Source organism: Terrapene carolina, unplaced genomic scaffold (genome assembly GCF_002925995.2).
Source record: "Terrapene carolina triunguis isolate 2854851 unplaced genomic scaffold, T_m_triunguis-2.0 Scaffold194, whole genome shotgun sequence".
Taxonomy (NCBI): Eukaryota; Metazoa; Chordata; order Testudines; family Emydidae; genus Terrapene; species Terrapene triunguis.
In genome coordinates, this window is record NW_020664545.1 from 13156156 (window position 1) to 13169650 (window position 13495).

Sequence of the window (13495 nt, forward strand, 5' to 3'; positions counted from 1 at the left end):
GGGCGGCCGGAGGCTTTTTCGCCTGGGGCGGCGAAAAAGCCAGAGCCGGCCCTGTGCAGCATGCTACAGTTTAGTCTCTAGAGGACTGAAATGCTACTCCAGAGGTCTGCTCAGGAGCGTGAACTTACTTGCATAAGTATTTGGAGCGGGCAAGGGGCCAGGATTATTCCTAACTAGAATCTGATTTGCGCTCTTGTTCTAATCCTGCAAGTGCTTAGATGCGTGAGTAGGCCCATTGATCCAACAGGACTATATTCTTACCAGTAAATTCACGCACAAGTGCCAGTGTTTGCAGGATCAGGCTTTGGGTGCTTGTATTGCTAAGCAATGACAAATGGTGGGGGTGGCTTAAAAATCATGAGATTTTAAAAAATAATAAATTGTAGCTTCTCCGTATTTGCTTCCTGGTGTTTGCACCTTTAAGGTTCATTTTCAAGCTGTCCCCTGCGACCACGAGGGCCAGAAACATCCTTTTTTTCAGTTAACATAAGCTGAGAGTCTCATGTAATCACATGACTCTGGGAGCTGGGGCTTTAAGCAAAACCCCAAATATCATGAAACTCCTGATAAAATTGTAGAAGTGTAGGACTAGAAGGGACCTCGATAAGTCATCTAGTCCAGTCCCCTGCACTGAGAGTTTGCAGCACTAGATGCAATAAATTAAATAATAATGTCAAGTATCAGGGGGTAGCTGTGTTAGTCTGTAGCCACAAAAACAATGAGGAGTCCGGTAGCACCTTAAAGACTAACAGATTTATTTGCGCATAAGCTTTCGTGGGTAAAAAACCTCACTTCTTCACATGCATGGATCATAATAATGATGAATTAATGAGTGCAAGCTATTATTATGACATTCCACTTGAGTAAAATAATAATAATAATAATGACATTCATAATAAATAGCATAAGTAATCATGACAAATGAAGGTGTTCTTGCCACTCCGTAGTTGCATTGCATTTTGCAGTTAAAGCAGAACTAAAATCTGGTAATTGTTTTAATAATTACTGTAACAGTGTTATAGATTCCAAGGCCAGAAGGGACCATGGTGATCATCTTAGTCTGACCTGTATCACACAGGCCAGAAAACTGCCCTGAAATAATGCCTAGAGCAGATTTTTTAGAAAATCATCCGTGAGCGCAGCGACAGTACTAAGTATTAGCGATGAGTACCGAGGAGTCTGAGCCGTACAGTAATTATAGTAGTAATGCTCGGACCCTCCCCCCAGTATAGGGTGACCAGATGTCCCGATTTTATAGGGACAGTCCCGATTTTTGGGTCTTTTTCTTATATAGGCTCCTATTACCCCCCACCCCGTCCCGATTTTTCACATTCGCTGTCTGGTCACCCTACCCCAGTATTAGTGCAGTCAGATTTCCACGAAATGGAGTTTGGGCCATTGACAGAGACTTTCCCCACCTCCCGCCTGCCCAGCGGAGGGGAGGGGAGTAAATGAACTACACCTCCCAGCATGCTCTCTGTTCTCTCCCGGACTGCAATTCCCAGCCTGCCCCGGGCCTGCCCGGCGGTGCGCGGGCCGCAGGCCGGAGCGGAGCCCCGCGTGTGCAGCTGCGAGTGGGGCCCATGGCCGCCCGGGCGCTTGTGCGGGCTCTCGGGGCCGGGCGCTGCCTGGGCGCCGCCCCGGCTCCCTGCAGGGTGCGGGCCAATGGCTATGCCAAGAAAGCAGGTGAGCGCGGGCCCTGGGGTGCGCTGAGTGGCCGGGACTCAGCTGGGCGCGGGACCCCAGACTCCGGGCTTAGTCGGGGGGGCCCGGCTCCCGGCACCCCCTGGGGCCCCCAGCGCTGGGCAGCGGGGCCCAGCAGCGTTTCCAGTGTGTGGCTGTGTCCTCCTGGCCCCCGGCGCAGCCTTGGCCGGGTTTTCTTCCCTAGCAATCCCGTGCCTCCGAGATCCACCCTGCCCGGGGGGGAGGGACATCTGCCCTGGGTGCAAGCCGGGGGTCAGGACTCCTGGGTTCTGTTCCTGCAGCCTCTCGGGCGAGTTTCTCTTTCCCTTTCTCTGCCTCAGTTTCCCCATGTTGCAAATCCATAATACCAACCTCATTGGGGAGGTAGGATTGGCCCAGCAGTTGGGGCACTATCCATGGATTCAGGAGACCTGGGAGCCAGAGACCTCCTGTGTGACCCCGGGCCAGCCTCGGTTCCTCACCTGGAAAAGGGGGGTCCATAGGCCTGTCCTGCCTCACGGGGCATTGGGGAGATAAATACACTACAGATTGTGAGGGGTCACGTACTATAGTGATGGCATCACATGAGCACTGTAGATTGATGCCCATTTTGCTCTGTGCTGAGGTCTTCCCAAGCGTGTTTGGACATCAGCATGGTGCGGGTTTAATATGCCCACTCCGACTGCCCCCACAAGAGAGGCTCATTGTTTTGCGACACAGTGGCCTGGAATCTCAGGGAGAGAATGTGACCCTAACTGGACTGAGAGCTGCCTTGATATCACGATGACGGGCACGTCAGAAATTCATAGGATTCTGCTCCTTGCGTTGCGGTGGGCTGGGCTTATGGGGAGTCAAAGCGAGAGAGTCCAGTGGGGCAGTTGTGGAGCATTTGGGGTTTTCCCAGTCAGTGGACGTGCCTCCAAAGCTGATCACTTGTGTAGCGAGAGCGTTTGGTCTCTGCCCCCTGGGATGTGGAAGTCGCAGGCAGAGGAATTTGGTAGCACCATTGCTGCTCCCCGTAATAGTCCGGTGTCTCCCCCCAGCGCCGAGGTGACCGGACTCTGGGCTGATGTCTGTGCTTGTCTCTGCAGTGGCGAAGGCCAAAGGGAAAGGCTTCAGTAAGGAGGAGATGAAAGGCCCAGAGGTGTGCAAGGACCCCGTGCTGCTCACCACGCACGCCATGGGAGTGAACTTCTACAGACAGGGCCCGGAGGTGGCTCTGAAGGACGACTCTGAGTATCCTGATTGGTGGGTGATGCCTGATCTGCCCTCTCCCAGCCACTCAAGGCACATGGGACTAGTGCAGCGTTTCCCAAACTGTGTTCCGCACGATGTGAACAGGTGTTCCGTGAAAGACTCTTGCACTTGATTTTTGTACTACCTTATACGCGCTTTCCAGTTAGAAATTGTTAGTTCAAGTTATTTTAAATTTGTATTTTTGCTTTGTTTTATAAAATAAAATATATTTGAACATAAATAACGCATTTTTTAACGACTACAAAATAATATTATAAGTGTTCCGTAATAGGCTAAAAAGTGTTCCGTGGCCAAAAAAGTTTGGGAAACGCTGGACTAGTGGTTAGAGCAGGGTCCTGGGAGCCAGGACTGCTGGGTTCCATTGCTGGCTCCATCCCTGACTCCCTGCGAGACCTTGGACCTGACTGCCCCAGTCCCTAACATGGGTTGTGCTATATTGTGCCCCACAGCTGGAAGGTGCTATGGGGAGAGCAAGGTGCTGAATAACTCAGGTTGTGAGCTCCCTGGGGCAGGGACCGGGTGCTTTGTTGTGTGTTTGTGCGGCCCTAGCACAGCGGGGGCTTGGGCCACAGCTGGGGCGCCTCAGCGCTACCATAATACACCTAATCAATAATGTAGAGCCCCTATAGCACCATGGGGCTCCTAAGCGCTACCAGAATAGAAATAATAAATGCGCAGAGCTGTCACCCCCTCTACAAAGGTGTGTCCCCCCCACGCTGGCACCCCTGCACTTGAGTCAGTGTCTGACTCTAGCCACCTGCAATATTGCTATATCCCGGCACCCACGGCCCCCTACAGAACCGGGCAGCGTCCCCCCTGTGGCCTCAGAGGGCCCGACCCTGCCAGTGCTTAGTCCCGTCTGTTTGTGGGATTAGGCCCTGAGCAGAGAGTCCTTCCTCCCCCATCCGTCGGGGGGTGACCAGCAGGGCTGGACAAGTAAGGGGAGTTTCTGGTTTGCTGGTAATTCTGAGAAGCAGGAAAAATATTCATTTCAGATGGAACAAAACATTTTGGTTTGATCTTGTCTGTTTCTCAACGTTTTTTATTATTTAATGAAAGGAAAGCTGGAAATGCCACCTCGCTTTGAACCAAAAAAATCAAAACATTTTGTTTCGAAAAGGTGGAAATGAAATGGGATCATTTTTCCCAACCAAAGCAATTTGGTGCGAGTTTGTGAAACTTTTCAGTGTAGCTGAATCTGCATTTTTCACCGAAAAAAAAAGTTTTGTGCAAAAAATTTGGCCCAGCTCTGGTGACCATGGCTAGCCTTGGGGCGCTTTAAATGACGAGGCGTGCTAGCTAGCAAGGGACTGCATGAGGCCAGGAGCCCAGCCGGAACCTGAGAGGCTGCTGCGTCCCTTCGGCTGGGTCAGGATTCAGGGATTCCACCTGGCCTGGGAACTCACTCTCCTGTGCATTGGTCCCCAGGCTCTTCCAGATGCACCTCGGTCCCCCCAAAACACTGGAGGAGCTGGACCCCGAGACACCCCAGTACTGGAGGCTCCTGCGGAAACACAACACCTGGCGTCGCAACAAACTGAGCAAGGGCAAGAAGTTTTAGGGGGGACCTGTATGGCGACATTTCTGTGCCGGGGAAGGATGCTGCACTGGGGCTCAAGGTGGGGTTTGGACATGTCCTGTGAGATGGGAAACAGATGCAGCTGGGCAGGTCCCCTGAGCTGGGATCAGCTGGCACCTCCACCCAGACAGGGTCTCTTATTTTTACTTTGAATACTGATGACAATAAATCACTGGCCGTAACTGTACAGCATTGGTGTGTCTGTCCTGTTATCTATGTTGTGCGTTGCCTGGGGCGTGGGACCAGAGCACTTGCAAACCCAAGGCTCAGATCTTCATGCATCCCTCTCTCCATGGCATCCGGGGCCGTTGACTCCCTTTGAAGGCTGAATCAGGGTGTGGGAGGGGATGCAAGTAGTGGTACCCTCCCAAGCTCCGCCCACAAACCGAGCTCCAGCCATTTGACACCAGTGTGAGTCCACTCATGGTGGATCTTCATAATATAGTGGTTCCTCCTCTTTCTTGCTTTGATAAATTGTTTGTCATTAGACTTCAGAGTGAACGGCCCATTAGCTTAACAGAGGTTAAGGGGTGACTTGATTGCAGTCTGTAAGTACCTACATGGCAACAAATATTGAATAATGGGCTCTTCCATGTAGCAGAGGAAGGTCTAACATGATCTAATGGCTGGAAGTTGAAGCTGGACAAATTCAGATGGGCAGTAAGGCATAGATTTAGGGTAATTAACCATGGGAACAATTTACCAAGGGTCAGGGTGGATTCTCCATCCCTGCCAATTTTTAAACCAAGATAGGATGTTTCTCTAATACATCTGCTCTAGGAATTATTCTGGAGCACGTCTCTGGCCTGTGCTGTGCCGGAGGCCAGGCTAGATGATCACAACGGTCTCTTCTGGCCTTAGAATCTATAAATCTATGAAAAAAATGGCCCGGGGTTTTGCAGAGCCGTTAAAGACAGTGGCCAACTCAGGCTGTGGAGTAGCAGATGCTGCACGCCCAGCGAGCCAGGTACAAAGTGTGTAGACGGTGAGACATGGGGTTTAGGTGAGTAGAGTACTGTAGAGTGCCGGACCCACCTGAACCCCCAGGTTTGTCCTCTCCGTGGCTGTATAGAAGCCAAGCAGTGCCTCCCACTGCTGCTTTTAGCAGAGTCGTGTCCCGCTGCCTCCCCTTGGCCAGAGCCTTTCACTGCGGCGCGGCGCTGTGTGTATAGTGCCTGTACTCAGCACACTGCTGTAAATGTAGACATTGCCTCAGGCAGGCATCAGTTACACGTGGCTCTGAGATTTTTTTAATTTTATTTCACAGCCGTGAGACTAGAGGCTTCATTTTAAAAATTATTCCCCCCCCCCCATGAAAGCTTGGAATTTGGGGCTCAAGGAGACAGCGTCCAGAAAGGGCTCTGCTTTGCTGATCCACTGTGAGCCCGCATCGATTCACATCGCATCGTCTCCGTTAGACGATCTGCTGCCCTGCGTCAGACCAATGGTCCGTCTTCCCCAGTAGCCGGTCTCTGACAGTGGCCCATACCAACGCTTCGGGGGAGCATTTAGAACAGCGCAACTACGGAGTGATTCTCCCCCTCCCACCCCCAGTAGTCAGAGGTTTAGGGTACTCCATGTGTGGGGTTGCGTCCCCGACTATCTTGTCTAATAGCCATTGATGGACTTCATCCTCCATGAACCCAGTTATACTTTTGGCCATCACAGCATCCCTTGGCAATGAGTTCCACACATGAGTTGTGCTTTATGCGAAAAGTACTTGCTCTTCCTTGTATTAAGCCTGCTGCTGATTAATTGAATTGGAGTGTTTATTTTGGGAAAGGGTCGCTAACCCTTTTTCCATGCCAGTCATGATTTTATAGCCTTCATATCATTCTACCCTTAGTCGTCTCTTTTCTAAGATGAACAGCCCTAATCTTAGTCTCTCCTTGTATGGAAGCTGTTCCATCCCTGGATCATCTCTGTTGCCCTTCTCTGGACCTTTTCTAGTTCCACTCTATCCTTTTGGAGATGGGGGCAACCAGAACTGGACAGTATTCAAGGGGCGGGTGCCCAATGGATTTATATTGTGGCATTATGATATTTCCTGTCTTATGTTATCCCTTCCCTACCAGTCCCTACCATACTATTAGCCTTTTTGACAACAAGATGTACACCTAGGTGCTGGTTTGGAACTTTTCTGAAAGAGCTGCAGGGAACAGTGGGAGCAGTGGATGAAATTTGTTAGTATCGTCAGCAGGTGCCAGCGTGGGCCAAGGGGAATGGTCCTAGGGCAGCCCAGGCCCTGACACGGAGGATTGATTTCAGTCGCAGATTTGAATTGTGATTTAAATCAGCAAGCAGGAAACCTTGATTTTCAATAATCAAATTGAGCCTTGTTTTGCATTTGCACTTTTTAGTTATTTTCCTAAAGCAAGGTTGATTCTCATTGGTTGGTAACCATTAAAACAGGTTGGTTTGCCATTAAAATAGCCTTTATGCTAAATTTGGTACTAGCTTTTGCTAATCGGGAGGATACACTAGAACAATACATATTTATTTAATCAATTACATATCTAAACTTAACATTTACTCAGATTCTTAACTTTTCCTATTTTCTACCATTAGAAAACAGAGAGTGATGCGTTTCTTATTTACTAGATGATTAATTAGTTCTCCTTGTGTTAAGCTGCATTTGGATGGAAATTGGGATTCAATCAAAAATGCACAAATCCAGCATTTCAAAATTTGTTTTTTATTCAATACGACGGTCACAGCTATGTTGGATACATACGTCAGGCACCTGACTTTCTGTAAAGCTTCAAGAGCAAACGTACTGCTTACTCTATGTGATTTGATGTAAAGGATTTTAGATTAGGGTAAGTTTAGGGCCTTGACCCAGGATGTCAATATCTTCCCATTTAAGTAGGTTTGTTTTAAAAAAGAAAAATGCACTTAATTTAAATGTAAAAGAATTGGATTTAGTGTGAATTCCCCTGTGCTCTGAGCCCACCTTGCTGGGAGCGTGAGGGACACTCTTAATCTGCAGCCTCCCCCTAGCTGGTGCTTACTTGTCTCAAGGATGCCACAGAGGTTAGAAATGGGGAGGGAGGGGGATGTGCCCCATAGCTCTCTGCAAGGTAATGTGTGCCCCTCCCTTGGGGATTTACAAAGCACCCTCCGCCTCCACACGGTCTCACTTCCCCTTCTCCCCCCCCCCCCCTTTCTCAGGCTGTGCAGTCAGAGGAGGTTCCTCCACTCACCTGACCCTGGGGAGGGAGGGAGGGAGAAGTGTATTCACCCATGCTGCCTTCAAGTTTTCTAAAAGGGAGAAGTGTCTAGTGCAGGGTCGGCAACCTTTCAGAAATGCTGTGCCAAGTCTTCATTTAGTCACTCTGATTTAAGGTTTTGCGTGCCAGTCATACATTTTAAGGTTTTTAGAAGGTCTCTGTCTCTAAGTCTATAATAAATAACTAAACTATTGTTGTATGTAAAGTAAATAAGATTTTTAAAATGTTTAAGACGCTTCTTTTAAAATTAAATTAAAATGCAGAGCCTCCCCGGACCGCTGGCCAGGACCCAGGCAGTGTGAGTGCCACTGAAAATCAGCTCGTGTGCTGCCTTTGGCACGTATGCCATAGGTTGCCTACCCCTGGGCTAGTGATTGGGGGTGGGATTGGCAGCCAGGATGCCTAGGTCAGGGGTGGCCAACCTGAGCAGGAGCCAGAATTTACCAATGTACATTGCCAAAGAGCCACAATAATACGGCAGCAGCTCTCTAGCGCCTCCCGGCAGCCCCACCACTCAGCGCTTACTTCCCCCCCACACCCCCCAGCAACCAACTGTTCCATGTGCGCAGGAGGCTATGGGGGGGAGGAGTGAGGGCATGGCAGGCTCAGGGGAAGGGGTGGAGTGGGGGCAGGGCTTGGGGCAGAGCAGGGGGTTGAGCAGTGAGCGCCCCACATCACACTGGAAAGTTAGCATCTATAGCTTCAGCCCTGAAGTCGGTGCCTATACAAGGAGCTGCATATTTATCTCTGAAGAGCCACATGCAGCTCTGGAGCCACAGGCTGGCCACCCCTGGCCTAGGTTTCCATGCAAGGATCTGCTGCGTGATACTAGGCAAGACCTGTTCATGCTTCTCCCAAAAGCCTGGTGCAAGGAGATCCAGACCCACATGCCTGAATTATGGAGCAGAGCCCATGTGGCTGTGCCCATCCTGGGCCTCCCCCACTGCTCTGCCAATGCACCTTGATCCTTCCCAACCCTGCACTTCCAGCCCAGGGTCCCCTCATACCCCTGCCTTCAGCTCTGCACAGAAAAGTCCGATCTCATAGAATCATAGAATATCAGGGTTGGAAGGGACCTCAGGAGGTCATCTATTCCAACCCCCGGCTCAAAGCAGGATCAATCCCCAAAGAGATTTTTACCCAGATCCCTAAATGGCCCCCTCAAGGATTGAACTCACAGCCCTGGGTTTAGCAGGCCAATGCTCAAACCACTCAGCTATCCTCCCCAGCAGCATCTCTCCCTCCTCTCATCAGCTATTTATGTAGTTACTGTAGCAGAGCTCTGACCTTGTCCCTGTGGGTCCTGTGCTTCTAGGCGGTATATGCTAGGCTCAGTGGCTCTCTGTGACCCTCCACGTAGCCCTTCTCTCTCTAGGGCCAGGGTTACAGTCTACTGAGCCCTTTTCATCATAAGCCAGCAAGGAGGTTGGTGAGAAAATTCCCACAATCTCTGTTGTCCCTAGGGCTTGTTTTAGAACAGTTTAGCCTCCTGTCCTGACAGGGGCCTGACTTCCCCTCCCAGGAGGTGTTCCTGTAGTGGTGGGTTGGGGGGAACCTGGGCCCGCCCTCTACTCTGGGTTCCAGCCCAGGGACCCTAATGGTAGCAGCTGTTGGTAGCCAACCTTTCACTGCCAGAGTTGCTACATTTCCCTGGGCCACTTCCCCACAGCTCTCCTGCTTCTCCCTTACCTTAGGGCTCCCTTATCAATAACTTGAGGGTGTCTTCATTAACCAGTCCTTCAGCCGCAATTCCTCTCCTCTGCCTGACTGGAGTGAGCCCTTTTTATAGTATCAGCGGGGCCTTAATTAGAGTCAGGTGGTCACATTAGCCTCACCTGACTCTTTGCAGGTTAATTGGAGTCAGGTGGTCTATTAGCCTGGAGCAGCCCCTGCTCTGGTCAGTCAGGGAACAGAAAACTGTTAATCCAGTGGCCAGTATATCTGCCTTTTGCTATTCCGCTGTACCCAACTGGCCTGGGTCTATCACATATCCCTCCCCCCTGCTCAACACCAAGGGGTTGGGCAGCTTGGGACGCCAGACAGTGTACGCGTGATAAGCCATCAGCATTGCCATGGCGATTCCCTGCTCTGTGCTCTATGCGGAACTGGAAAGGTTGGAGGGATAAGAACCACCTGGTTACCCTTGTGTTCTTTTCCTTGTTCCATTGCATCCATTGAAGAGGGGCATGGTCAGTCACAAGGATAAATCTGCGCCCCAGCAGGTAATAACGCAATGTTTCCATGGCCCATTTTACGGCGAGGCACTCTCTCTCTACCACTGCATATTTTTGTTCTCTCGGAAGGAGTTTCCTACTGAGGTAGAGAATTGGGTGTTCCTCCTCCCCAACCATCTGCGACAGGACGGCCCCTAACCCTACCTCAGATGCATCTGTCTGTAGGATGAAGTCCTTGGTGAAATCTGGGGCTATCAATACGGGGTTACTGCAGAGGGCAGTCCGTAGGTCCGCGAATGCCCTCTCTGCTGCATCGGACCATCTGATTGGATCAGGACCACGGGCCTTCACTAAGTCCGTTAGGGGACTTGCCCTTGTAGCAAATTGGGGGATGAAACGCCGGTAATACCCCACCACCCCTAGGAATGCTCGGACCTGCTTCTTACGACTCGGCCGAGGCCAATTTTGGATGGCCTCTAACTTATTCAGTTGGGGTTTTACCAGACCTTTTCCTACCACGTAGCCAAGATATTTGGCCTCCGCGAATCCTACAGCGCACTTTAAATTAAATAAATTAAATAAACACTTAACAGGGTTCGCTGTAAGGCTAGCTCGCCAGAAGGTATCAAGGACTGCCCCCACTTTTTCCAAGTGGGTCTCCCAGTCTGGGGTATGAATCACCACGTCATCCAAGTAGGCCGCAGCATAACTGGTATGGGGGCGTAATAAATTGTCCATGAGGCACTGAAAGGTAGCTGGAGCCCCATGTAGTCCAAAGGGGAGGACCGTATATTGGAAGAGACCCTCTGGTGTAGAAAACGCTGTCTTTTCTTTTGCATCTTCAGCTAGGGGAATCTGCCAGTACCCCTTTGTCAAGTCTAAGGTTGTCAAGTACCGGGCATTCCCCAGACGGTCCACTAGTTCGTCTATGCGGGGTATAGGGTAGGCATCAAACTGGGATATCTCGTTTAGTCGACGGAAGTCATTGCAGAACCTTGTGGTGCCATCAGGTTTGGGCACCAACACTATTGGGCTGGACCACTGACTGTGGGATTCTTCGATGATCCCCATCTCCAGCATTTTCCTGACTTCCGCTTTTATTTCCTCCCTTTTGGCTGCTGGCACCCGGTAGGGCCTCATAGTTACTCTGGCCCCAGGGTTTGTGATGATGTGGTGATATGTCTCGGTTGTGCGACCCGGCTTTGTCGAGAATGCATCTTGATATTGGGCAATCATCTCAGTTACCTCTTTCTTCTGGGCTGTCGTTAGATCAGGAGACACCCTCACTTGTTCAGGGTTTTTGTTCCCTGGGTGCAGCTCTTCTTGAACCACTGTGCACGCCTCTCGCGTATGCCATGGTTTCAGAAGGTTGACGTGGTATAACTGCTCTACTTTTCAACGTCCTGGTTGTCGCACCTTGTAATTTACTTTCCCTATGGGTTCAACTATTTCATAGGGCCCTTGCCACTGGGCCAACAGCTTACTTTTGGCCGTGGGTACCAGTACCATTACTCGGTCACCGGGTTGAAACTGACGAAGCTTGGCTTGATGGTTGTAGTACGTTCTCTGGCCCTCTTGGGCCTTCTCCAGGTGCTCCCTCACTATGGGAGTGACCCGGGCTATCCGGTCCCTCATCCGTAGTACATGTTCTATTACATTCTTCCCCTTACTGGGTTCCTCCTCCCAAATTTCCTTGGCTATGTCCAGGATGCCTCGGGGGTTGCGTCCATACAACAGCTCAAAGGGGGAGAATCCGGTGGAAGCTTGGGGGACCTCACGGATGACGAACATGAGGTATGGTAGTAGGTTGTCCCAATCTTTCCCATCCTTGCTTACCACCTTTCTTATCATGGCCTTGAGGGTTCGGTTAAATCTTTCCACCAGACCATCGGTTTGTGGATGGTAAACCGAGGTCCGCAGGGTCTGGACATGGAGCAGGGAACACAAGTCCGTCATTAACTTGGACATGAATGGTGTTCCCTGGTCTGTGAGGATTTCTTTTGGTAGCCCTACCCGGGCAAAGATTGCTACTAATTCTTTGGCAATGCTCTTGGAAGCTGTGTTTCGTAAGGGGACAGCTTCTGGGTACCTGGTTGCATAGTCTAGGATGACAAGCACATACTGGTGGCCTCGAGTCGTTTTCTCTAGCGGCCCCACAAGATCCATGGCGATCCGCTCGAACGGAACTTCGATGATCGGCAGGGGTACCAGAGGAGCTCTTAGAAGTGGACGAGGGCTGTGCAGTTGACATTCAGGGCAAGAGGCACAGTACCACCAGAGGTCTTCATGTACCCCCGGCCAGAAGAACCTGCGTAAGATTCGCACCTGGGTTTTCTCCACTCCCAAGTGCCATCCAAAAAGGTGACTGTGAGCGAGGCTTAATATTGCCTTCTGGTGTTTCCGGGGGACTAGGAGCTGGTGTACCTCTTGCTCCTGCATTTGCACGACCTGGTATAGGAGATTCCTCTTGATCACAAAATAAGGCCCTGGCCCCCGGGCCTTTCCCTCTATGGGTACCCCATCTATCTCAGCCACCTCCTTCCTGGCGTTCTCGTACCTTGGGTCTTCCACCTGGTCCCGTCCAAAAGTCTCTCTCTCTGGGCTTAACAGCCCAAACTCTGAGGGATCTGTCTCTGCCCTCTCGGCTGGCTCAGTGAGGTTGTTGCCGGCCCAGAGGGCCCCGAGGGGGCAACAGGGTTCGTTGCCCGGTGTGCGCCGCACCAATAGACACACCAGGGTGGAGTAGCAAACAAAGTTTATTTGAGATCTCAAAGTGGTGCAGGGAGACAGGCACGTCTCAAATCAAGCACACCAAATACAAGCAGGTTTTTCCTTTTATATTCCAAGCTGTTTTGAGTAAGCCTTTTGTTCTGGTTTCTCCCTCATACCCCTCCCTACCCGATAGCAGTTACAGCAGGCACACATTGTGCATGTTAGAAAAATTCCCGTTCGCATGCTTATCTTCGGCCTTGCAAGCTCTACGCAATAGGCCTTTCCCTCCCCCTTTCCTCCCCCCCCTTATCACTACTGTTTCTGTTAGAGCGAGCGAAACTGCAGCTGTCTGCTAAAAAAGCTGACCATTACATATTCTGCTTCAGCATTAGGCTGCTAGCATGGAGGCTGGTCAAAGTTCACAAGATGGAGTTACTGTGGCTCACTTAGACCCAGAGTAGGGGAGTTTCATCGGCGCTTATGGCCTTCCATTCCCCCGAGTTACCTGGTAGCTATGCCTAGTGACGCCAACAATTCCCTCCTTTGAGAACACTCAACAAACCTTTGGCAGAGTTTTCTCATACTCTAAAGACAAAATGCGATTAAGCTCCATGCAATTGGGATCATCAATGAGAGGGTATAAGGGAACTTCTGGGGAATGGGAGGTACAAATCTTATGTATGAGCACTTTACAGCAAGTGAGCAAAAGGAAAAGAACAAAACATATCACAACACCTGTGAGCAAGAGGCGAACAATGCCTCCCCCTAGTCCCCTTAGACCAGGTAACCAACCCCAAAGGGAATCAAAAATAGTGGGTTCTCCTTTCTGGGCCTTCCACTGGTTCAAGGCCTGTTCGGCT

General features: G+C 50.6%; 2 protein-coding genes across 2 annotated transcripts in view; both read left to right on the forward strand.

The window, feature by feature from the left end:
• TJP3 (tight junction protein 3) overlaps window positions 1-1455 on the forward strand; it is a 38657-nt gene extending 37202 nt beyond the window's left edge. Inside the window, exon 15 of the mRNA XM_026655083.1 lies at window positions 1358-1455. Coding sequence (XP_026510868.1) covers window positions 1358-1455 — 98 coding nt within the window. The remainder of the gene's footprint in view (window positions 1-1357) is intronic.
• Window positions 1456-1516: 61 nt separating this feature from the next.
• On the forward strand, window positions 1517-4706 carry MRPL54 (mitochondrial ribosomal protein L54). The gene is made up of 3 exons (XM_024203219.2): window positions 1517-1686; window positions 2775-2931; window positions 4369-4706. Exons 1-3 carry the CDS (start codon window positions 1584-1586, stop codon window positions 4499-4501), a joined length of 393 nt encoding a protein of 130 aa, XP_024058987.1. The 5' UTR covers window positions 1517-1583; the 3' UTR covers window positions 4502-4706.
• The last annotated feature ends 8789 nt before the right edge of the window (window positions 4707-13495 follow it).